General features: G+C 37.6%; 1 protein-coding gene across 5 annotated transcripts; it reads right to left on the reverse strand.

Annotated features, from left to right (window-relative positions):
• Positions 1 to 1,193: 1,193 nt before the first annotated feature.
• LOC113112607 (ribosome-binding protein 1-like) lies at positions 1,194 to 23,670 on the reverse strand. Of its 5 annotated transcripts, none has more exons than XM_026278324.1 (30): positions 23,471 to 23,670; positions 18,739 to 19,568; positions 17,592 to 18,684; positions 15,314 to 15,465; positions 15,087 to 15,209; positions 13,189 to 13,341; positions 12,593 to 12,711; positions 12,212 to 12,365; positions 11,002 to 11,140; positions 9,692 to 9,819; positions 9,259 to 9,293; positions 8,961 to 9,015; positions 8,799 to 8,836; positions 8,616 to 8,697; positions 8,500 to 8,537; positions 8,327 to 8,402; positions 8,163 to 8,203; positions 7,948 to 8,035; positions 7,390 to 7,482; positions 6,814 to 6,906; positions 6,606 to 6,695; positions 6,429 to 6,521; positions 6,205 to 6,276; positions 3,581 to 3,676; positions 3,259 to 3,342; positions 3,034 to 3,114; positions 2,281 to 2,364; positions 2,098 to 2,193; positions 1,796 to 1,939; positions 1,194 to 1,709 (listed from the first exon to the last, which is right to left on the reverse strand). In XM_026278324.1, the coding sequence occupies exons 2-30, from the start codon at positions 19,549 to 19,551 to the stop codon at positions 1,671 to 1,673; spliced, it is 4,392 nt and encodes a 1,463-aa protein (XP_026134109.1). In that variant the 5' UTR covers positions 19,552 to 19,568; positions 23,471 to 23,670; the 3' UTR covers positions 1,194 to 1,670. The 5 variants fall into 5 exon arrangements, with proteins under 5 accessions (XP_026134109.1, XP_026134111.1, XP_026134108.1 ...); XM_026278326.1 differs by having other exon boundaries at positions 17,592 to 18,177; positions 18,304 to 19,568; XM_026278323.1 differs by having other exon boundaries at positions 17,592 to 19,564.
• Between the last annotated feature and the right edge of the window lie 819 nt (positions 23,671 to 24,489).

Raw genomic sequence — 24,489 nt, forward strand, 5'->3', positions numbered from 1 at the left:
CTTTGCAAGTTTTATAAAATTTATAAACGTTTTATTTTTTTTGTTAAATGTAATTTATTTTAAATCTGAAATGTAAATCTACATACTACATGATCTTGTATCTATAATACTTTGATGATGTTTTTCTTACCTTTCGGGACATAGACAGTATACCATACACACAGTTTCAATGGAGGGACTAAGAGCTCTCGGACTAAATCTAAAATAAACCGTATTCCTAGGATGAACGGAGGTCTCACGGGTTTGGAATGACATGAGGGTCATTAATGACATTATTTTCATTTTTCGGTGAACTAACCCTTTAAGATATAGGATGTGTTCAGATCCCTGCACTCTTGATACACTTCTGTACTGTTCAGAGTAACAACATCTCTCTTCCATCTCAGAGCATGTGCCAGCCATGCCAAGTCCTCAGACTTGTACAGTTCTCTCTCAGTGTACATTCTGCATGTTGTTCAACCATTTCATTAAAAAAAAAACTGTCTTGTGTTCATGCAATACAGTTACTTGCATTATGTACATACTGTATGCTAGAGTGTGTCATGCTAAACTATTTATTTGAAACAGTTTTATGCTAATTCCTGCATGTGATGAAGAAACTCGCTTTGACCAAGGAGAAAAAGAGTGAGGACGTGGTCTTTGTAACTCATTGATCAATCTACTTTTGAAGTCATGCAACAATTTGTGTTCCATGGGAGTGTTAAGTTCTTAACTAAATGCTATTAAAAAGACAGCCTGGTCTTTTCAAACGGATTCAACAGATGAATCAAAATTGGGGGAATCTTAAAGGAATAGTTCTCCCAAAAATGAAAAGTACTCACCCTCAATCCATCCGAGATGTAAATGAGTTTCTTCATCAGAACAGATTTGGAGAAATTTTGCATTACATCACTTGTTCACCAATGGATCCTCAGAAGAGACAACAGGGGATGAACTTTTTTTGACTTGGAGCTTATTATGGATTGAGTAGTATGTTGGCCAGAGGGAATAGTTTCAAGTTAAAATCAACCGATTGATTTATATCAGCTATTTGGGCACACATTCAGTGCAGAGGATCAATTGGTGAGCAAGTTATATAATGCTAAACTCTCCAAATCTGTTAGGATGAAGAAACCCATCTACATCTTGGTCAGTAATGAGAGCGAGTAAATGTACAGCAAATTCTCAAAAAAACAAAACAAGAAACAGGACAGTAAATTCAAGCTAGGATGCCATTCTTTATTATCAATCTTATTACAGTGGTGTTGAAGCCAGCTACAGAAAGGCCATTCCAAATGCTGTACCCATGTACCATACAATTATGCATACTCATTCACTTACAAGAAATTAATTGCACTAGTTGATGTACACATAATGTACATGCGGTTTCCCTTTTAACACTGACATCAGGAGGAGAGATGCGGGAAAACTGAGAATATATATAAGGCAGTTGAGGAATATTTTCTGACATAGCCAGAAGGTTTCAGATGGAATGTAAAGTGAAAATAGTTCCAGCACATCTCCAAAATAAAATGTTTTCAGGAGTTAGATTTCCCCAAAAGTCTTAAGAAATATTTCTCCCAAGACTATTTTGCCCCAAAAAAAAAAAAAAAAAAGGAAGAAAACTAATTTTGGAATGCTTCATTTTGGTCATCTTAAGGCAATTTTTGGCAATTTTTTTGTTTTGCACATCAAACAGAAGTGCCTTGCTTCAGCTCTCCATCACCCTCCTGGAAAACAAGAACACAAACAACGTTAACATAGGCATGCAGTTATTTGTTCTATAAACATTTATGAATATGTATAATGTTTTTACCTTGGCTGGCAATTGATCCTGCAAGGTCCTGGCTCTCTCTTTCTCTCTGGCCAGTTGGTCCTGACTGTTTCTCAGCAGTTGTTGGAGTTTGGTGGCTGCCTGGCCCAAATCTTTGGTCATCTTTCGCTCCTTCTCTAGACACTCCTAAAACATGAGCAAGTCATGAGCATTAGAGATTTACAATTTTAGAAACCCAATTTTAACAGTTAAACAAGAAACATTTAAATTATTATCTTCCAGAATGCATGGACAAAGCCATAATTAAAAGTGCATATTTGTCAGCTATTCAATGTGCAAAGTACCTTCAGCTGAGCAACATCCTCCATGACTGCAGTGTCTTCAGCTAACTTCATCTGCTCTAGATGGCTCTGAATCTGTTTTCTGAGGGACTCCTGAGTCTATAAAGTATGGAATAATGAGTTTAATGATTAACAGGTTTTTAGAAATCAAGAAGTAACACAAGGTGGTCTTGGACACCAATGTACCTGCTCCACTTCTGCAGAAAGCTGCAGGTTTAGAGCCTGTTCACCCTGTAGTTTTTCCAATGTCTGTTCCAGCTGAGCCTGGACCTGACCAAACAAACAATACCACATAAGTAGATAAGTTATTGTAGCTAATCCAGGAACTACTGCAAAACCTTTCCATGCCAGCTGACACAAGAGCTGCATTAGTGGACAATGCATTCAGGAAATGAGGTGAAAACAAGCATTACATCCTTATAAAATAGTAGGATCTTCAGTATAAAAGTAGGAGTTTCAAATGCAAAAGACAAATGTTAGTGGTTAAAAGGTGAGTGTGACAGAAAGAAGCTAAGACTGCATATATTCTGAGGTGAAAACAGGCGCCTGTGTTAACAGAAGCTGCTAAAACAAAATGCTATAATATGAATGGTTAGAATTAGGAGTAAAACATCCCCTCTTTGGCAGTACTGGATAGGGAGAAAAACATACATATGGCCCATAACATAGCATTATGTATAGGGTAAAATCCTCCCAATATGTATAGTGAAAAGCACTATGTAAATAAATATGATCTGACATTTCTGTGGATATTTGTTGATTGATACAGACTGTCTCATAATACAATAAGCAAAGTTGGCAATATTCCAGTCAACCATTTTTGGAAGACTTCTTATATAGGCAATGCTAGGTTTTGAGAGCCAACTACAGTTAGCACTGAAAAATGTATCTAATACTGCCAAGTGAGGTGCAGGGTGCCTTTCCATGTCGCACCCTAACCTGACACTCTTCCGCCTCAGTCCGCCCGTTCTCCCCCACTCCCTGAGCTCGCTTTGTCACGTCACTCAGTTGCTGTCTGACCTGGAAATAGAAGCTGTCAATCAACAAAACCGCCTTCTGTGTTTTTCCTTGGCAAAACCTCCTGTTTGCCACATGATTGTGGGTAAACAAAGAATAATAGGTGTAAACCTTGAGCAAATGCTTTGGACTTCAAGGGAAACCAACCTGTGTAAGCTCCTCCCTCTGCGTCTGCATCTCCTGCTGGGCCACACTCAACTGTCTTTCTGATTCTGCTAAAACATGCTTCAACTGAAAACAAACAAAATTAACTGTTAAGTGGCAAAGCAGGGCATGATCTCAAGATCTTCTACAACCACATCAGATCTTAAAATTAAACGATGCTTGTCAATCAACCTCTTCACAAAGACAAAACCATTATTTAAAATAAATAAAATGCGTTGAATGATTGACTAGAAGGCTTTGTTTATCTTATGTATCTCATATTGTGCTTTAGTGAATCAGCATTAAGACAGGAGTGTGTGCTCACGTGCGTTATCTCTTCAGATTGACTCTGGCTGTCAGTGGATGCTGACTGGAGCCGTTTCTCCAACTGGGCTTCAAGCAACTTCACGTTCTCCTCCAGCTACATACAGTGGGGTGGGGGGGGGGGTGGACAGATAAAGGATACAGACAATGAGAATTTCAGATTAGAGAATGAGAAATACTGCATGCTGTTAAAATTTTCTTCTGTATATACACTTGGGTTTCTTACTAGCATGAACCAGTATGTCTGCAGGCTTTTAAAGTCCAAAAAAGAAATGAATAAAATACAAACCGATAAAATCTCAATGATTGTTCCCCCATCATTTATCTCTTGTACGTACTTAAATAAGATGGGACACATATATAACAGGGACTTAATACTGCTTAGAAGCTAAACAAATAAGTAACAAATAGAGTAACACATTGAAAATCCTCGAGACACGTTTTATCCTATATATATATAGACAGAAGTTTATGTACCCATATATTATACAAATTACTGATAATAAATGTTGCCAATGCAATGATGTGTTTAAAGACAGGAAATGAACAAATTATGACAATACTAGGAAAATCTATATACGGAATCCGTGAAAAAATGTCCTTAGTCTTTCCCTTCTGTGATGTTTTGGCCCGGAGATGCCAGATATAATTCAGTGTGTTACCAAAATACCAATCAAATACCAAAATACCCCAAAAAAAAGGTTTTATGAATAATGTTGGTCTATATAAAACAAGCCCATTTTGAAATATCTAAGCTTCCAGTTTCTCCTTCTAACAGATGAGGGAGATAAGTATGCATCATTAAACCATAAAGTAAACTGCCATCAATCATCACTAGTACAGCATAAGCACTCAAGTTTAATTAATCATAACATAACATTTGAAAGGCTGTTTAACAATTCATTTATTTCCGTTCTAAAATTTAGGATTTTATTATCTTAAAGTGATAATGGGACATCTATTATACCATTTATGATGTAAAGATAACCTTAAACTTGGATTGAAAGCATTTAATGATTAAAGGACCCTTTATATAAATTATTACATGTTGCTCATTGGAGAAAAGTCATTTGAATGTAAAATAAATAATGAATGAGAATGCATTAGTGGAGTCTTAATATGAATTATTTAATTTTTGGATAATACTTTATTTATTTAAATGAAGAGGACTGTTCGAACACACACCTTTATTTGTATAGGAACTGGTTGAATAATTTAAACCAGGATATTTACAGCCAGATACTTTTTTTGCACTCTGTATTAGGGCTTGGGCATGGTGACGTCATTACTTGGCTTGACCGCCACGTTGATGGCCTCCTTTACTGCCACTCGGACTACTGCGCAGTGTTTAGACGTACTCCCTCTTATCCGTGTGTCTTGATTTGATTAATTAAAAACCTATTTCAACCATGGTAAACCATTGCTGTATTGTGGGGTGTAAATAGCGCAACATATAATCGCCATGGGGAAAATAAAATGAGAATGGATTAACTTTACACCGCTTTCCTGCTTGGAGGCGCGACTACGGAGACCATAACATCTGAATATTCATTTATATAGCTTAAGTCAACATTGAAAATAAAGGAAATTTCTCCGCTTACTCATCTAAAATACGGGAAATTTCAACATTCATCTTTTTGTTGCTATCCCTCTGCTGACAGCAAAAATTTGTACTACAAAACTGCTGCATTAACTAACGTTAAGCGATTTGTGAAGCTAGGTCTCACGTGACTTTAGTTACAGATTGGCGTGAAATTGCTCTCACAACAACCATGCTATCTTAAAAAGACCAACATCACGCTAAGGTTGCTTTCAAGTAAGAAAAACGATGCTTTGAAAACATATGTTTCGCTGGAAGGGCAAGGAGTAGCCACAGGACAACAACACAGAGACTTGACAGGTCCAAATGAAGAGCTAACGGGATATTTTACAGGAAAATACTAAAACGGGAAGACAGCGGGAAAAGAGCTCAAATACGTGAGAACCCCAGAAACAACGGGAGGGTTGACAGCTACGAACTACACTTTTGAAACACATTGTTAAAAGTCCATGTGTGAATTGTTGTTAGCACTAACGGTTACTAAACTAGCAGCTAGGTGTAGCTCACCTTTGTCCGGATTACTGTATACTGTTTGCAGCTGTTCCGTTTCTATGATTTGCAGCTCCTGAACCCATCCATTTGTGAACTGTACATGAGACTTCAATGACTTGTAGCTTCGGAACTATTCTGAAGTGTAGGCGCTCACAAAACAAACAAGATAGCCAAAGATATCTGTAATGCAAAAGTGCGGCAGCAAGTCTTCGCCGGTACACCATTCTTTGTTAGGAATTTCATATGGATCCAAACCATTAATAGGGCAGATTTTTCTCCACATACCGGTCCCTGGCATCCCTATTTAGCGTATCCCTTTAAATCCCACAACCTTTTTCGAGATTTTAACATCTTTTTTCTTTCTCCCAACTCTGCTCTTCTCGTTCAACTTGCTGTATGTTTACATTTGCGAGGCTAGCAACATGGCCGCCACGTCCCAGAATGCAACTCGGCGCCCAAGCCCTATACTCATATTTTGTATTCCTACAGTGTCCTACAGTACAACGGTTCATTTCCACAGGTGAAATCTATACCTGTTGGGTCCTCGGGTTGTCCGCTCTCAAGCTTTCTGTTGTCTCTTCTAATTCCTGCACCTTTTTGAGTGCCTAAAAAAAAAATCATAGATTGAGAGACTGAATGCTTTACAGCATTTTCTAGAATTAAAGATGCATAATAAACTCTTTCTCTATGTATATTACTGTTCTCACACTGTGTCTGTAGAATTATATGCATGTGTTAATACAGTGCATTGACCTACCATCCTTAGTTTCTCTTCTGACTCAATTATCTGGGTCCTCCACACCCTCTCCTCCTCCTCTACACTCTTCTGAAGTGTTTTCAGCATCCCCTCCTATAGAGCGTCAGGAAACAAATTCGGCTTGATCCATTTTTCATTAAGGCTTTGCTGAAACAGATGCTTGGTGTATAATCTCACCGTCTCAGCCAGTACGCTCCTGTACTGCTCACACTCAGACTGTAATGTGCTCTGACTCTCCTGGGCTGCCTGTAGTTTCCCCATTATCTCCTAATAATAAAAACAGCATTGTAGTAAATACAAATATGCCATACATTCCCACTAGGGAGCAACACAGAACCATTTTAAGATGATAATAGCACAAGGCTAAGATCTGCAGCACACTAACCACCATCTCGGTGTTCTGCTGGGATTCTTGGCTCTGTTGCTTTTGATTTAGCACCTCTTGTGCTTTCACAGCAAAGTCCTGAAGCCAATTGGTCTGAAAAAAAGAAAAAAAAAAGAGAACGAGACACTCAGAATTAGCTAAAAATTAAAGAAGTGCATCGTGTACATTAGCATTCAAAGGTTTGGGGTCATCAAGAAGCAATGAATACTTATATACACATTTGATAATAATAGCAATAATAAAACATTTCTTGAGCACCAAAGTCATCATATTAGATTGATTTCTGAAGGACCATGTCACAATGAAGCCTGGAGTAATTTATGCTGAAAATTCAGCTTTGTAAAATTGTAAAAATATTCATATAAAAAATATTTTAAGTAGTAATCTATTTCATATTATTACTGTTTTCACTGTAATTTTGATCAAATAAATTCAGAACAAACTTTTGAATGATATTGTATGTATAGAGTGGCTAACGTTATGTGTATTTGCTCTCAATATTAAGTCAATATTACAAGAGCACCCAAAAATAAAACCAAGTGATAAATACCATGAGAAAACTTAAATCCTAGATACCTGTGCTGTTTCTATGATGATGTGTGGGAAAAGTGAGTGAAGAACTTTTTTGGTCTCAGCCTGGACAGATTTTAGCATATCCTCCAAACTTTCCTGTAAAGAAATGATATGCTCAGTGGCAACCGAACTTACATTAAAAACTCTAAAAAAATCTGTGCATAGAAATACAAAAAGGTAAAAGCGGAGACACTTAATTAAATACTGTCTAAACCAAAAGAACATTTTAAATTGTGAAATAATATGAAACAAATAATTCAAGGTTTCTTTAAAATTAAAACGGTTGAGTAAAATGATGACACTTCTTAATAATTCTTTTATCTGTGGAACCATTATTACCAAAAACATTTTACACACAGAAAAACCTAGGTAATTTAAAAGTCTAGACGTCTGAAATAGAAATGGAAGTGCACTGCAACAATCTACTTTGTACAGCAAGAGCATATACCCAGCTGACGAGATGAGATGAGATAAGCATCTACTGCCTACGCATATTTTTATGAATCACGGTGTACATGGAAGATAAAGACAAGCACGTCCACAACAGTCTTGGCTACTTACGTAATTCTTGCCATGTGACTGATTTAGATCCGTGAGCTGCTGCACTTCCTGTTGTAGTGATGTCACTAGGCTCTCTTTTTCAGTTACACTGAAAAACATTATGAAAACCCCCTCATTTTTTGTGGAAGTAGACACTCATCACAGAATGGTGTCAATGTGGGTGACTAACAGGAACATAAACACGTAGGTGGCCTTCAGTTGGACTGAATCTGTACCTTTTATGTAGTGACTCCAGTTTGGCTGTGCTATCTGCCAGCTGTAAATGAAGAGTGCTTTATTAGAAATATGTTCATTTTTTTTTTAAATCAACATATGATACACTAGCTTTAATAGTCAAAAGTACTAAATTACATAATAATAACAGCAAAGTCTCACTTACTTTAGTGTCATACTGTTCTTTACAGTGCCTCATCTCTTCTTCAAATAAAGCCACCCGAGACTCCTTTTCTTTCAGACTACAGGAACAGGAAAAACATACGGCATTAAATCTTTTTAAACAGAATGTGAAGAAAAAACATGAATTTAAAGCTGTTTGAATCACAACTGATATACCTGTTTTGTAGCTGTTCCAGCATTTCTGTGTTTTCAAGCTATGAATAATAAAAAAAGGCAAGAATGGTTGAGTCTAAATTGAATTATTGTTTGAGGTTTGCATATGATAAACTTACTCTGGTGAGGTCTGAACTCTTTTCTTTAAACTGTTGGAGCTCTCCCTGAAGAGTTGCTATTTGGTCGTCCTTTTCTTTTACGCTTAAGTTCAAAGGAAAAGATCAAATAAACAGATTCAAATCAACTAAGAACTACTGAACTGAACTGTATTAGTGAAGCAGCAGAAAACATGCGTATCGTACCTGTGCTGCAATTGCTGCATCTCTGTTGTGTTATCATCCTGAAGAGGACAGATGATTGGTTCAAATAAGGGAACAATTAAGAGTCAAATTTACTAATAGTAATGAAATACTAAATACTAAGATAAGCTGAAAAAGTCTAAAAAGCAGTATGTTCGGCTTCACCTGATTTGCAATGATGTTTTTTAGTTGGATCAGCTCCTCTTCTTTATCCTTCAGGCTATAGATTAAACAATAAATATGAATTCATTTTCAACAAATGTTAGATGCAAAGCTTCTGAAAATGTATATGGGGGGGGGGGGGGGGGGGGTTGAACTGTACTAAAATTGTGGAACCCTTTGTGGATAACAGAAGAACATTTGTCACTGAAGAATAAAACAAACATTTCATTGTCATCTGAAAACAAGTCTTATTTCTTTACCCAATTTTGGCATCTCAAGCAAATATGGCCTCACATCTTACCTGCTCTTTGCTTGCTCCAGTTCAGCCATCAAAGCCTATAAATATTAAACATGCAAATCCTTATGAAATTACTGCTCAACCATATATTACAATGTTTAACAAACTGTAACCAGTTATTCAACATGACACCTTAACTACAAACCACTTAATGGACTTTGCACACACTCTTGTTACACATTATATATGCTTGCTATAGTAATAACATCAAATTATATTTAATTACATGCAAATAACTAAACCAAACCCTAATCTTAACCCTGTAGTAAGTACGTGTTATTAATTAATATTACAACTATGTTGAAATAAGGAAACTGTAAAATAAAGTGCAACTGAGACATTTATATGAGGTTACACACATAACATATAATATTATTATATTTTATTATACCGTGACAAAGGCATTTGTATTGGGACATAGAAAGTAGAGTGTCACCTCTGAATTGTGGTTTTGTTCTTTGTTCTGGCTCGCCTCCAGCAGTTTCAGCTGGCTCTGCAGCCTCTCTAACTGTCTGGTCTGCTCTATCTTTTCCGTCTCCATACTGGCCACACGAGCTTGAGCTTCTGAAACGGTGCAGTTAGGAAAAAAAACACTTATTTTACCAATTCATAATTTCACTGCTTCTTTTGTCCAAAGCGATACATAGTATGCAAGAAAGTTAGGGATACCGCAAGATAGGGCTGGGCGATATATAAAAAAAAAAAGATCTCTCGATATTGTCAAAATTTTTACGATATTCGATATATATATCAATATGTTTGCATTTGCATTTAAATAATAAAAAAAAAAACATGATTTCCTTTTGCCCATAAAAAACAAACAAAAACAATTTAGATTAAACAGCTTATTTAAGCATTTAAAAAAATCTAGACCAAGAGATCACTTACTACTTTTTATTAAATGAATACATGTAGGCCTATATGTAACTGAAGCAGTGCAAATTAAGTACAGAAAGTGCATTCTGTCGACTTTTTAGTGCATGCAATTCACAATTTATACTATGCAACTGGGATAAGCATTTTATTTTTATTTTTTTAACAAGTTTTTAAGCTAAGAACACAAGTCTGTCAACTGTCTGTGGTTTTAAGAGAAGCTCTGTGGCATGAAACTATGTTCCTACTGACATTAAAAACCCTCTTAGATGGGGCATTCTCTCTGTCTATATAATGGAAACTGGTAAACATATCAGTGAAATTCCCCAATAGTAATTCCAATTGGCCATAGCCTATGTTTCACAATTCAAACATCAGCGGTTGAGTAAGTGCATTTATTTTGCGATCACAAATGCAATCAATACAGTTGAGATCTCATGACAGAACACAGACCGGCTCTTTCGCAATGAGGAGTGAGCACGTGCGCATGGTTGCCAGATTGCTTAAAATAAGCAAACACCAGGCAGAAAATGTATCCTTATAACAGTGGAGCTCTGATTCTGAGATTTAAACTCGGAATGTAGTAGAGGGGCGTAGAGCAGTCAGCAGTTACAGGTTCCTTTTTTGGACATTTGGCGCGTTCTTTTGGGAAAGTATGCTTGAATTTGAAATATTCGATATTCCCGATATATTAAAATTTTTCATCTTCGTCAAAATTATTCCGATACTATCGCTAATATTCGATATATCGCCCAGCCCTACCGCAAGACATTATACCTCGCAGCATATACACCTCAGATATAAAGAAATGTTTTTAAAGCAGACAGAATCTAGGAGAATTCTTCTTGTGGTTCTACAGTGGGTGCTGCTGACCTGCTAGAGCAGTGGCATCTTTATGAGCTTGTTCAAGCTGTGTCTGAAGGCTGTTTCTGCTGCTCTGGGTCTGTCTGAGCTCCTCACTCACATCCTCGAGACGCTTCTGCAGAGCCTTTTCACTGCTCACCCAGGTCCCCTGCAGGGGACGAAGCATGAAAACAGAAAACACAGTTCATATTTGGTCATGCAACACAAATAGTAGAGTACAACGCTAACACCAAGGTCATCGGTTCGATACCTAGGGAAAGCACGCACTTATAAAATGTAAAATATGTGCAATCTAAGCTGCAATGAAGCATAAGTACCTAAAATATTTGAAACCTTAAAAACAGTGACCACAATTTTATGTTCTGATATGATAAAAGACATTCAAACAGTTTTGTGTTCAATAACTTTTTTTTTTGGAGAGAGGCAATGTTAATTAAATTTATTTTATGTCCTAATGGTTATTTACACTAATTTCTAACTGGGTACTAATGTAAAATAGGAACACTGATTCTCTTTGTGTTCAGCTACTCAAGAGGTTTCTCATAAGGTTGCTCTACGCAAAAAAAATTATGTTAAGATCAATGACTCACACTCTCCAGACATTACCAATGTCTCTCCTTAGCCTGTACACTGTCTAGATGCTTAAAATGGCCTCAGGACACTACTTTTATTCAGTGGACTTTGGTTTGTAGCAGTGGATTAGTGAAGAGATGCTAAAGCTGTTCTGTGTGTTTCCAGTATGAATAATCAGACACTTCTTCCTGAAACTGTACTGCTCAAGCAGGCTCACATTCCAGATTCGCTCGAAGAAGTGTTTCCCTGTAGCATGGGCCATTTTCACACAGAGCACTGCGGAGCGATCAAACATTCTGCCAGCATATGAACAATCCCATTAGTAGAGGCACCAGCACTGGGGGGTTAAAGCGTCAGCTTTACCAGCAAGCCTAAGCAAGCTTTTTAAAGACACACACACACAGATTGCAAGATACTAAACTTGCCGACCTGCAGATGTGCAAGGCTAAAAGGCCCAGCGAGAGGTAGCAGAAAGCTCTAATGAGGCTGGTGCTCATGCTGGGAGATGTTTTATAAGAATTAGAGTGGCATTCTGAACTCTTTCATAAGAGGCATCACAAAACTAACTACAACTCAGAACATGAAACAACAGGAATGATTGGCATCTGTGGTGCAAAGAATGGTTTTTAAAGGGTGGGTAACTGACCTGCAGCTGGGCGAGTTGTTTCTCAGCCGCGGTAGCTTTAGATTCCAGATTTTTCCTGAGCTGTTCGTCAGCCTGCAAGGCCTCGTTCTTCTCCACCAGTTCCTTATTCAGCCGAATGCAGTCCTGACGCAGTTTGGCCAATTCAGCATTTTGTCTAATGGATTCAAAAGATTTAATATAGCAAAAAAAAGCTGTGAGCTATGAGCTGTCATCATAAACCGCTACAATGATTAACAACCCACATGAAGACCTTTTTGACAACTGCATGGTTACTATATTTAATATGTCACGCTAGTTAGTCTGCTGCAGTCTCAAATTGTGAAACAGATTAATTAAGCAAGCAAGACATGATTGGGTTCGACAGGAGCAGTAGGTTCATACTTGCTTTCCGTCTGACTGGTGGCTTGGTTAAGTGCATCTCTGAGGATAGAGTTCTCCTGCTGTAGACGGGCCAGCTGAGCATTAGGGCCTTTCTCCAGCTGGTCCTGGAGAGCCAAGATCTAATGAGGAGTAGAAAGGGCTTAGACATGTCACGTAAATATTAGGGCTGCAAAAGCTCACTAATGTAATTAAAAGCATCTAATCCCGTTAAATTCAATGCATTTACTTTGACATTATTCCCTAATGTTATAAAAAAAAAACATTAAAAAAATTATACATACATACACACACACACACACATACATATACATATACATATATATATATATATATATATATAAATAAATAGATACATGTATAATTTTTATTTTTATTTTTTTATAAAACCATGATTAATCATGTTAAATAGACAAATTACCATGTGATTAATATTTAAATTTTCTGTCCTACTAAAATATTTTGGTAGACATCCTTGTAATCTTTGGATAAAAGCGTCTGCTAAATGACTAAATGTAAATGTAATCGTGTCTCTTTTTAAGAGTCTTGCTTCCATGCAGGTCTATGGCAATGCCAAGGTAAGAGTGCTGAGCTCTTACCTTGGCATTAAGCTGCTGAGTCTCTGCGAGATGGTCTTGATAACTGGCCTGCATGCGTGCTTGTAGGGCAATGATGTCCTGCTCTCGCTTACTCAGCTGAGAGCTCAGCCTGGTCTCTACAGACGCCACCTTTGACTTCTCCCCAGAGAGCTCCTATAGACAAACAAATCATACACAGGTGATGATCTGACGTGAAAACTGGTCATAAGAATACTTGTGGCTTCTACTTGAAGGGTTATGTAGAGCTTTTTTTTTACTTCTGAAAAAATATGCATCAAGATTTCCACAAAAATATTAGGCAGCACCAGTGGTGTAGTAATACTTCAAGTATTTCTTTGGAAGTATCTGTACTTTACTTGAGTCTTTATATTTCAGTCAACTTTTACTCCACTACATTTCCTAATCTAAATGTATACTTTTACTGTGATACATTTCCCCGAAGCATATTCATTACTTACTACAAAATAGTCCGAAGAACACAGGCTGCAGGAAAGAAGGTTTGACAAATCAGTGGTATGGCGTTTGCAAGTTATTCTCCTAAAAAACACCTTTGCTCATGTGCAAACAAGTACGCACACAACCGCAGATTATTCAATTCCCACTCAAGTGGAGTCTGCGATATACAGTATATCATCTGTGGTAATATGGTAAGTGTTGTCGAAATGACGTGTGATGATCTGACATTACCAAATCTCACACAGAGTGCACGCACGTTGATTTATTGGTCTATTAAAAAGATAAATTCCAGGCTTTCTAAATTGTAGATGGCAAAAATGATTCTGTATGCTTTTTAGATTTATATAATTTAATATAATCTATATCACACAAAGAGTACCATTTTTCTGCAGATATCAGCATGGACACGTTTAATAATCATTTTATACATGTTTTTGCTCAATTTTGCAAACGAAAATAGTTCCAAACAAAGATCACAGCACCGTTTTGTGTCCCTGAGCAATGGTGTTTACTTATTGAATGAATCAGCTTTTTGAACAAATTGGTTTTGAATGATTCAGTGATTCACCATTGACTCATTAACACAGTCAAATACTTCTGAATGAATCAGTTGTTTGAATCTCAATGACTAACTCATTAACAGTCACTTGCTGTCACCTACTGGTGGTTTTAACTGCACATTTCGACATGCTTTAATTCCGGTGCAATAATTAAGGAACTTAGCTGCCGTATCATGGGTGCAACAGAAAATAGGCTTATTGGAAGTAACCTAGCTGGGACTATTTTCAGGCGCTGGATAATATCATTGCTTTACATTTTCCGTCGGTCTTGGTACACGATGTAACTACAGAGTCAAGTTTTAAATAGGAAAAATATCAAAACTGTTTGGTCATTTTTGTGCGAGATGCTAACAGTCTAATCAGATTCAATGATCTATGCTAAGCTAAAAGTGCTACTGCTGGACCCAGAAATCATCTGAATGGATTCAAAAACGGTAAAACTCTAGGAGAGTTGGAAAATTAGCCTATTTAAAAAAAAGTGGAGTGTTCCTTTAAGAACAATACATATCACATACTTTAAGACTTTTACTTCAGCAATATTCTAAAAGGTGACTTATTTCTACCAAAGTTATTTTCTGGTAAGATATCTGTACTTTTACTTGAGTAGGACTTTCAGGTACTTTATACACCACTGGGCAGGACAAAGGTTTTCAACATTACCAACCCTGAACTTCTGAACAGTCAGAATATGCTGTAGGTTCAAACCTTGCCTCCATCTCAATCAGTAAAAAACCAAATATTGATGTTCCACTTTTCCCTCAAAACACAGTCTATTATAATAGAGTACTTATAAGGCTTGATAGGTGTGCACATTTCACACTTTTCCAAATTTGTATGCGATTCTTTTTTAGACTGGCATGAGTGTTTCAACAAGTCCCTTACTTTAGTCAAATCCCTCAGTCTGCTTTTAACAGCTGCTGAGTCCTCCTGCTCGGCTGCCAGCTGCTTGTCTCTTTCTTCCAGCTGTTTCTTCAGCACAACTACCGGATCACCCTTCTGTGTGGCCTATAAACATGCATGAAACTCTATTTAGACAAACTTCCTTGAGTTCAAATAAAGTGATTTAAACATACGAGACATAAAAAACTACTTTAGGAAGTTGGCTTTACCTTGTGCCATGTGTCTTGAATAACGCCAGCTTTATCTAGAATTTCAATGAGCTGCTGGGCCTCTCCTTCAGTGAACACCATACTCTTCACCGTGGAAAGCAAGGCCTGGTAGGGCAGGTACAGTGGACTGTCTGCGGGGTCTGCAGCCACCACTATAGAGAAAAACAAAAACAGATCATTTATTAAGATTATGCTTGAGATTAGGCCAGTGTGTCATTCTGTATTTGAGGGATCCAAATCAGAAAACTAAGAAGCATATTGCTGCAGATCAGTCTCTGGTCTAATCTTAACTAATTGTTTTTATGAGCAAATTCTCCAAATCATTTGATTACACTCCTAAACATTCCCTAAACACGCACACCATGATCTCCAGCATCAAAATCAAACATGTTCAGAACAGTTCATTCATAGAATAAAACAGAGAGACCAAAACAAGAGCAGCTTCCAAAAAATGACGTGTACAATACAATTAACTGGATGTTTGTACAGTAGTGTGTGCATGTACTATAAAGTTGTTTTTATTTACAGTGCCAACATGGCATGAGTGCAGTGTGGCACCAGGGTGAGATGGCATCCAGGACTGGTGATAAACTCCCATTGTCCAGCCACTAAAGGCATTTGTGTGCTCCCCTAATGGAGCAGCTGAGGCAAACGTATTGTTTGAACAGGGCCAAGAGGGCTGTGCTTCATGAAGAGGAGAGGAATTCTGGGAGCACAGAAGCACACCTGTGTGCTGCCACAAACTCTCTGCTTTTTCCCACAGCAGAGCAATACCTCATCACCAGTGAGTGGAAAATGTATAAGGACGTGTGCATGAAAGGAGGATTTCAAAAGGAGAAAGAAATGTTTGAACAAAAGAAGAAACAAAATTAAATATGATCAGTGTTATTTTATTATAACATCTGGGCTGGGCATGGTGAGGCGTACCAATTTTTTTTGTATTAATTAAAGTTTTTAAATTTTCCTTTTGATTTAAATGTAATTTGGTTGTATGTGTCATTTTTATGAGTTTTCTCTGAATTTAGATAAGATAAATCTGGGCATATATATATATATATATATATATATATATATATATATATATATTTTTTTTTTTTTTTTTTTTTCAATTAAACGTAAACGTTTTTATTATAAGTTTCACTTAATGAAAACAACACTGAATGGTTGACTATTCCAGCAACAGATTAACTAATGAGGTAGTCATTTATCTAGATTTTTAGTGGTATGGCTTTATTTTGTGTTATGACTAGTAGAAATAAAGTGAAGACAAAATTATGCATAACATCATAAGAATCAAGGAAAAGGCAGAATACGAAGCTGTTAATGAAACTCAAACTATCGCATGTGCTTAAGAGCTTATGAAGTAGCTCACACCACACACACATGCATGAAAACCAAGATCAGAAGATCAGTGCCTCCATTCCCCCATGAGTAGCACTTCAGAAAGAAACCCCCTCTGAGCTCTCTGCAACCAATCAGAGCCAACATCAGCAAATAAGGAGTAGCGCTATTCTTACACCCCGCCCACAAAGGAAATGGAACACATCAGTGCTATCTGTCAGAAGAAACAATTCAGACGCTACTCTGAAGTAGATGAATGGCATCAGGAAGTGACACGTTATGACATACGTCATAAATTCAGGTTTTACAAGCTTCACATGTAGATGTAATCTGTGTGGTCTAGGCAGAACAGTTTTATCTATGTGTATTTAAGGGTATGGCAAACCAATCAAAAATATCCTGTTATTGCACTGAGGCCATACTTCCTTTAAAGCATACCTGGTTCCATTAGATACACTTAGAATGGCTTTTTTCAGTTTACAGGTCTAATATTAGCATCTAAAAATTACACTGCATTCTGATAACGTAAATTTATTTTCAAATCAATTATGTATGTGATATATAAATATTATATATATATATATATATATTTATTATTATTATATTATATTTATTTAATATAATACAAATATGAACAAAAGCCAAATTAACATTCAAAATTAATGAGTTAACCTAATATAATAACAAGCATTAAAGAGTCTTTGAGCTGTAGTTTAGTGCCCATGAAGATTGTAAAACGGAAGCATTAATTTTCAATTAGAAAAAATATGACTCCTAAGGTTTGATAATGTCTCAGTGCATCTTACTGACTACTACTGAAAGCTACTATAATAAATAATACTATTTTTTTATTATTATTCTTATTAAGTGAAATGTCTAAAATGTACAGGAAACAGTAGGAGGAATCCACTTAATATATGGGGAGATAACAGCATACCTGGCTCTGACGACTTCTTAGAGCCTCCTTTCTTCTTGGCTGGAGCTTCTTGTTTGGGCTCTTCTGTTTCGGCCAGCACAGCAGTTGCTGAAGCAGCTTTCGAAGTACCCACTGGAGGCACAGCCATGACAGGAACCCTTTTGGTCACCATCTCCAATGGAGCCACAGATTTGGGCTGAACCTCAGCTGAAGCAGACTTTGCTTTGGATTTCTTCTTCCTCTTATCCTTAGGAGATGGGGCGGGTGGAGCATCTTCAAGAGCAGGATGGGATGCAGGAGGGGTAGTACCTGTAGCAGCCTTTTGTGAAGGGGCCGGGGCAGGTGGACTGGGTTTTCGGTCAGGTGGTGAGGACTTCTGGGCTGGGGATGGTGAAGCAGCTTTCTGGGTCAGGTCATTTGAAGCAGCCTTCTGGGATGGGGCAGGTTGAGAGGATTTCTGTGTTGGGGCAGATGGAGCAGCTTTTTGAGTTTGGGCAGATTTTTCTGCAGGGGCCGGTGGAGCAGATTTCTGTGTAGAGGAAGCTGGAGCAGCCTTCTGGGATGGGGCAGGTTGAGAGGATTTCGGTGTTGGGGCAGTTGGAGCAGCCTTCTGGGATGGGGCAGGTTGAGAGGAGTTCTGTGTTGGGGCAGATGGAGCACCTTTTTGAGTTTGGGCAGATTTTTGTGCAGGGGCCGGTGGAGCAGATTTCTGGGCAGAGGAAGGAGGAGCAGCCTTCTGGGATGGGGCAGGTTGAGAGGATTTCTGTGTTGGGGCAGTTGGAGCAGCCTTCTGGGATGGGGCAGGTTGAGAGGATTTCTGTGTTGGGGCAGTTGGAGCAGCCTTCTGGGATGGGGCAGGTTGAGAGGATTTCTGTGTTGGGGCAGTTGGAGCAGCCTTCTGGGATGGGGCAGGTTGAGAGGATTTCTGTGTTGGGGCAGTTGGAGCAGCCTTCTGGGATGGGGCAGGTTGAGAGGATTTCTGTGTTGGGGCAGTTGGAGCAGCCTTCTGGGATGCGGCAGGTTGAGAGGATTTCTGTGTTGGGGCAGTCGGAGCAGCATTCTGCGATGGGGCAGGTTGAGAGGATTTCTGTGTTGGGGCAGTTGGAGCAGACTCCTGGGATGGGGCGGGTTGAGAGGATTTCTGTGTTGGGGCAGTTGGAGCAGACTCCTGGGATGGGGCGGGTTGAGAGGAGTTCTTTGTTGGGGCAGATGGAGCAGCTTTTTGAGTTTGGGCAGATTTTTGTGCGGGGGCTGGTGGAGCAGATTTCTGGGCAGAGGAAGGAGGAGCGGCTTTTTGGGCAGGGACAGTTGGAGTGGCTTTCTGGTCTGGGGCAGGTGGACCTGCTTTCTGAGCAGGGGCAGTTGGAGTGGCTTTCTGGGCATTCTGGGCATTTGAAGCAGGCTTCTGAGAAGGGGCGGGTAAAGTGGATTTCTGTGCAGGGGCAGCTGGAGCAGACTTTTGGGCTGGGGCAAGTGAAGATTTCTGGGCAGGAGGAGCTGTAGTAGACTTTTGGGTAGGTGAAATAGATTTCAGGGTTGGAGCAGGTGAAGCGGATTTCTGAGCCAGGGCAGGTGAAGCGGGCTTCTGAGAAAGGTTGGGTTGGGGAGACTTCTGAGTTTGGACTTCTAGTTTAGGTGCCGGTGAAGCAACTTGTTCTGGGCCTGGAGGAGTTGAAGGACTGGGCTCAGCTGGCACTTCTGAAACCTCAGGAGTGGCCTCTGAGTCCAGGAGCTTCCCATTGGGCTTATCTTCCTTTTTCTTAGCACGGTTTTTCTTCTCAGCTGCCTTGTCCTTTTTCTTCTTATCTGATCGTTGGCTGGATAGGGTCTTCCCCTGCTCCTTCCTCTGCTTGGCTATAGCTTCTTCATACGAGGTCTCCTTCATGGAAAATGTTGAGACCAGAGCGATCCCAATGGCTGAGAACACCATGAAGCCACCAAATACCACAAATCCAAGGGTCTGAGGATCATAGATGTCCATGATTGGTAGCTTCCTTTCTGATATAAGAAAAAAAAGGTGAGGTTTGGTGCATTTTATCATCAAATAATATTATATATATATATATATATATATATATATATATATATATATATATATATATATATATATATATATATATTAGTGCTGTCAATCGATTAAAAAAAATTAACTAATTAATCGCACAATTTTTTAAAATTAATCGCGATTAATCGCAATTAAAAGACTGAAACTTTTTGGATATGTAAATGTAAAATGTAAATAATTAATGTAAACTCAAGACAAAGAAACTATTTAAATTCAAAATATGATTGTTTATTGGAATTTTTGTTTAACTTGTAACACAGATTTTCTCATGTAAACAACATACCTGCAATAAACCATCAATATCCTCCAAATTAACTGTTGGCTTGAAAGCCATATTTATTACAGAAATAAAAACACAGGCATGTAAGTACCATTTGAATTTCAAAACAATCAATGCCAATAAAAAACAAAAATGATTTCCATGTTGAATTCTAAGTGGACTGCAAAAAAATTCCAAAGTGTAGTCATTGCCAGTGCTTTAAGTGGGCCGGTATGCACCGGTACTCAGTACCGCCACTTCCAAATATAGCTCTTGAGCGTACCGCCACCTCTCCGTGCGCCCAGAACGTGCTTGTAGCGTACCGGTACGCTCATTTTGGACATCTGTTTTAATAGAGGTTTTAATCTTTTACCTGCACTGCCGATTTTCAGAGCGCCCTTCACAATGCAAGCTTCCTAATTCATCCCACCCAGAGCAGAAACTACATTACCCATTCACCGTTAAGTTATACAAGTGAATAGCGCATGTGTCGCTTTTCCCACTGTTAAGTGTCAACAACTCAACGTGGCCGGAGAAGGTGTGTGAAACTCGTTGTGAGTTATACTAAAGCAAAATCTTGAGTATTTATTGTCAGATAAACATTAAAAACTATCTGCGGAGGTTGAGTCGTCCTGCAGCCCCCGCTGGCTGCTCATTGGCTGCAGCATCTTTTTTCTAAGTTCTAAAAAAATACCGTAGACGGCAAGGCACAAATTTAGATATTCATTTATCTAATTAATCTATAGCCTATGCACAAAGACAATATGATCTTTTTGTCCCCTTTTTGTTTTAAAGCTTGATGAAGAGAGAGAGCGCAAGTTGCTGCAGCTGCGAGGAGGACAGTGATGCACGCGCACAGGAGTGATTGACAGTTCGCGGCACTGTGTACAAAAAATACTCCGCTACACAATTATTTCTTTATTTTCGTTTAAGCTTATTAACGTTAGCGTTACAGAAAGGTCTGATTTACGCACTGTTACAGTCATACAGTCATAATGTTTCTTGTGGCAGACTGAAGAGTAATCCGGCAGAGTTTTATACTGAAACTTTCCGTCTAAAAGTCCTTCCTTGGTCTTATCCATATTTCTTTGCACGTTGAACACACATAGGCCACAACTGGAAATAAAAAAAACTGCAACCGCGTTAATTGCGTTATTTTATTTTAACGCGTTAAATATTTCAAATTAATCGAATGCGTTAACGCGCTAATTTTGACAGCACTAATATATATATATATTCCACCAGTTTAAAATTCCACCTTAAGGATTTTTACCTCAAGAGTAGAACCAAAATCTTTAACAACTTCCAAGTCAAGTCCCTCTTAAAGGTACAATTTGTAAGATATTTGCAGTAAAATATCCCAAAACCACTAGACTAGTGTTATATATTTTGTCCAGGTGATTACTAACAATATCTATAATGTTTTCAACTACTTGTAAATCATGAGAAAATTCCCATTCTAAACAGTGACACAGGGCAGTGTAGTCGCCTGTCAAAGATGTTAGTTACTCTTTGTTACCGCCTTTACTGACGTAGAAACCACATGACAACAATGTCGTGGACACATGCGGAAGTAGCTTTGCGACAAACTTTAACTAGAAAGAGATGCCAATCTCGCTTGTGTTTTACTCGTCAGGTGAGTTGTTTTGATTCGTATCTTTACAGAAAACGTATGCTATTATAACGATCAACAAGATTAGTATTATGGGGCATACACGCCAAACGCAGGCCATCGCCTCTCTAGACCAGCGTGGACGCGTCTGATCCATAGTCTGATTGTGTCTTTGCATTGACTTTGTATGTAATCTACTCACGCAAATCGTTGAACCCGTGTTAAATCCATGATTTCTCTTTCCGTCTGATTGATGGCCGTCAGAGGTCGGGTAGAAGAAAACAAATTCCATCATTCCACGCTCCTTCTTAGTGGCATTAAACCACACAATTGTTATTGTTTTGATAGTGCGCCCTCTAGTGGCAGGTCCTACAACCTGTACCTTTAACTGAAGATTATTTGATCAAATACATATTTATTGCTTTACTTGATTTTTTTTTTTTTTTTTTACTAAGGACATTGAAGTTTGCTTTTGAATGTTGTTCTCGAGATCCCAAACTTTACACTTTGTTTATTCTTTAAAAAAAAAAAAAAAAAACATTACTTGAGTAGGAAAAGATGATTAAGTGCGCTCCACTTCTACCATATACTTTAAAGAAAAACACTACATCTGATAGAAGTGTACCATGCAACCCAAAAAAATAAAAAATAAGGTATAGACATCCAAGTGTGCTACGCTCAACTTCTACTACAAAAACAGTTTTTGGAGAAAACTTTCTTCCGTATAATATGCAAACACTCTTGTTCGGTTAAAGCAACAGACTTTCTATTCCACCATGTGCTCCTGTCTGCACATTTCTATACTCTGCTGTTTCCATAGGATTCATACCATACCAATCACACACCTTTTCTAAAAAAAAGCTGTGAACTCACCATATCCTAGAAGCAAGAACTATCAATACACATTTAGGAGTACAATACAGACTTTTAGAGGCCATATGTAACTTGTACATTGGAATGTTAAGTTTTTTTGTAAACCGATTTGTGCATAAACTGCTCTATTTTCCATAGCCTTTGACAATGTTTTCTTGTGTTGTAATATTAATATATAATGATTTGATTGGGTGCCAATTAAAGAGATTATACAAGAACTTAATGAATGAAAAAGCATAATCAATTTTACATTGAAACAAATATTGTATACTGTAAGCATTATGCTTATACCTTCACATTCACTTATAGACCTGCTCTTTAAAGTAAAATAGACCAATAGGAGATTGGGGGGGGCTTGAAATTTTAATGATCATGCCTGTAAAATGTGACAGACTACATTTATGTTAATTTATGTCTTACATGTTTAAAGATGTTATAATATATAATTTATTATTAACAGTTATAAAATAGATAATTTCTAATGACTTCACATGGAGTCATTTAAAGAGCCAATAGGAAATTAAGGGGGAGACTCAACATTTGCTATGAAACTGAATTAAAAGGATGATTCACACTAGATGGAACGGCATATTTTCCACATTCCATATTCTCATTTGACACCTATTCATAAGGTAGCTGTTCAATTCACATAAAATAAGAAATCAATGCTCAGGGTTTCTGCACTCTACAGCTGTAACGTTATTTGCAACGTGAATGAACCAAGTTACCAAAATTAAGTTTTTAAACAAATTTCGGATAATTCCCACAGACATTAAACCTGTTAACGTTATAAATGTTAAGTTTAATGCAGTTTTTGGTAACTCACAAAGGAAAAGCTGGTAACGTTACTAACGGTCTAAGTTAACTAGAACAGAGCATCACCCCAAACCAAAATGTGAAACCACTTATTATAGTCATGCTATTCGCTACATAACTACATAAGATGTCTTTAACCCCTTTCGGCTTACGAGCTAGTTAAATAGGAGGGTAAATAAATGGCTGAGATAAAAGTTTACTGCTAACGTTAATTTCTACTGAAAATCTTTTAAGCTTTTAATGAAAAACGCCATAACAAAAGCTTTGAATCTCACCTTTTCTCGCGGCAGATTTCCGTTGGATGAATCACTTCAGGAAGAGTTTAAACAGAAGTGATTATCTCGAACCAAACTGCCTTCGCCACGCCAGCAAAAAAAAAACTAACTAAAAAAAAAATCTTATCCCCAGCTTGAGGAGTCAGTCGATGTCTGTGTGGAGTCGTGGCACTTTCTAGCGCTGGCAGTACGCCGGTAAGTGACCCGCATTCCGTACATTCAGAAGACAGCTGATTGGCTAGAGTGGAGTCAGTCAAACAGGTGCGAACCAATAGAATTTTGCTGTCGTAAGGAAGGCTGGTCTTTTGGACTCTTACGGGAGTTGTAGTTTTTTAGCCGTTTTTAAAAAAAGTCTTTCAATATTACAGTCACAGATTTGATTTGAATACCAGACGATTACATTTGACTACCTCTAGTACATCAGCAGTCTGGGTGCTTGTCATTATGCATTTTATCCATTGTGTTTGTTTATTAATTAACAACCACAGTATCATCAGCAAATACATACATGCATACACACATATACAGGTGTTGGTCATATAATTAGAATAATTAGAAAGAGTTTATTTATTTCACTAATTCCATTCAAAAAGTGAAACTTGTACATTATATTAATTCATTACACAAGGACATATATTTCAAATGTTTATTTCTTATAATTTTGATGATTATAACTGACAACTAAGGAAAATCCCAAATTCACCTGTGTTTGAATGCGGGTAGTCCAACAAGTCATGTCCTCAGAGATGTTTACACCAAGGTGTGTGTGTATATATATATATATATATACATATACATATATATATACATATACATATATATATATATATATATATATATATATATATATATATATATATATATATATATATATATATATATATATATATATATATATATATATATATATATATATATACATACACTCTTAAATGTATTGTTTTCAAATACACATACAAGATTTCATAAAAACAGCCTTTATTTTTCACCATTTGTTTCACATGAAAATATTTTTAAAG

This window comes from Carassius auratus, chromosome 13 (genome assembly GCF_003368295.1).
Source record: "Carassius auratus strain Wakin chromosome 13, ASM336829v1, whole genome shotgun sequence".
Taxonomy (NCBI): domain Eukaryota; kingdom Metazoa; phylum Chordata; class Actinopteri; order Cypriniformes; family Cyprinidae; genus Carassius; species Carassius auratus.

Coding starts and splice junctions, on each gene's coding strand:
- LOC113112607 (XM_026278323.1), bottom strand. CDS start 19,551: ATGGACATCTATGATCCTCAGACCCTTGGATTTGTGGTATTTGGTGGC. Junction 12,366..12,592: donor ACCAGTCAGACGGAAAGCAA/GTATGAACCTAC, acceptor TGAATCCATTAG/ACAAAATGCTGAATTGGCCA. Junction 6,907..7,389: donor TCATCATAGAAACAGCACAG/GTATCTAGGATT, acceptor TCTTTTTTTCAG/ACCAATTGGCTTCAGGACTT.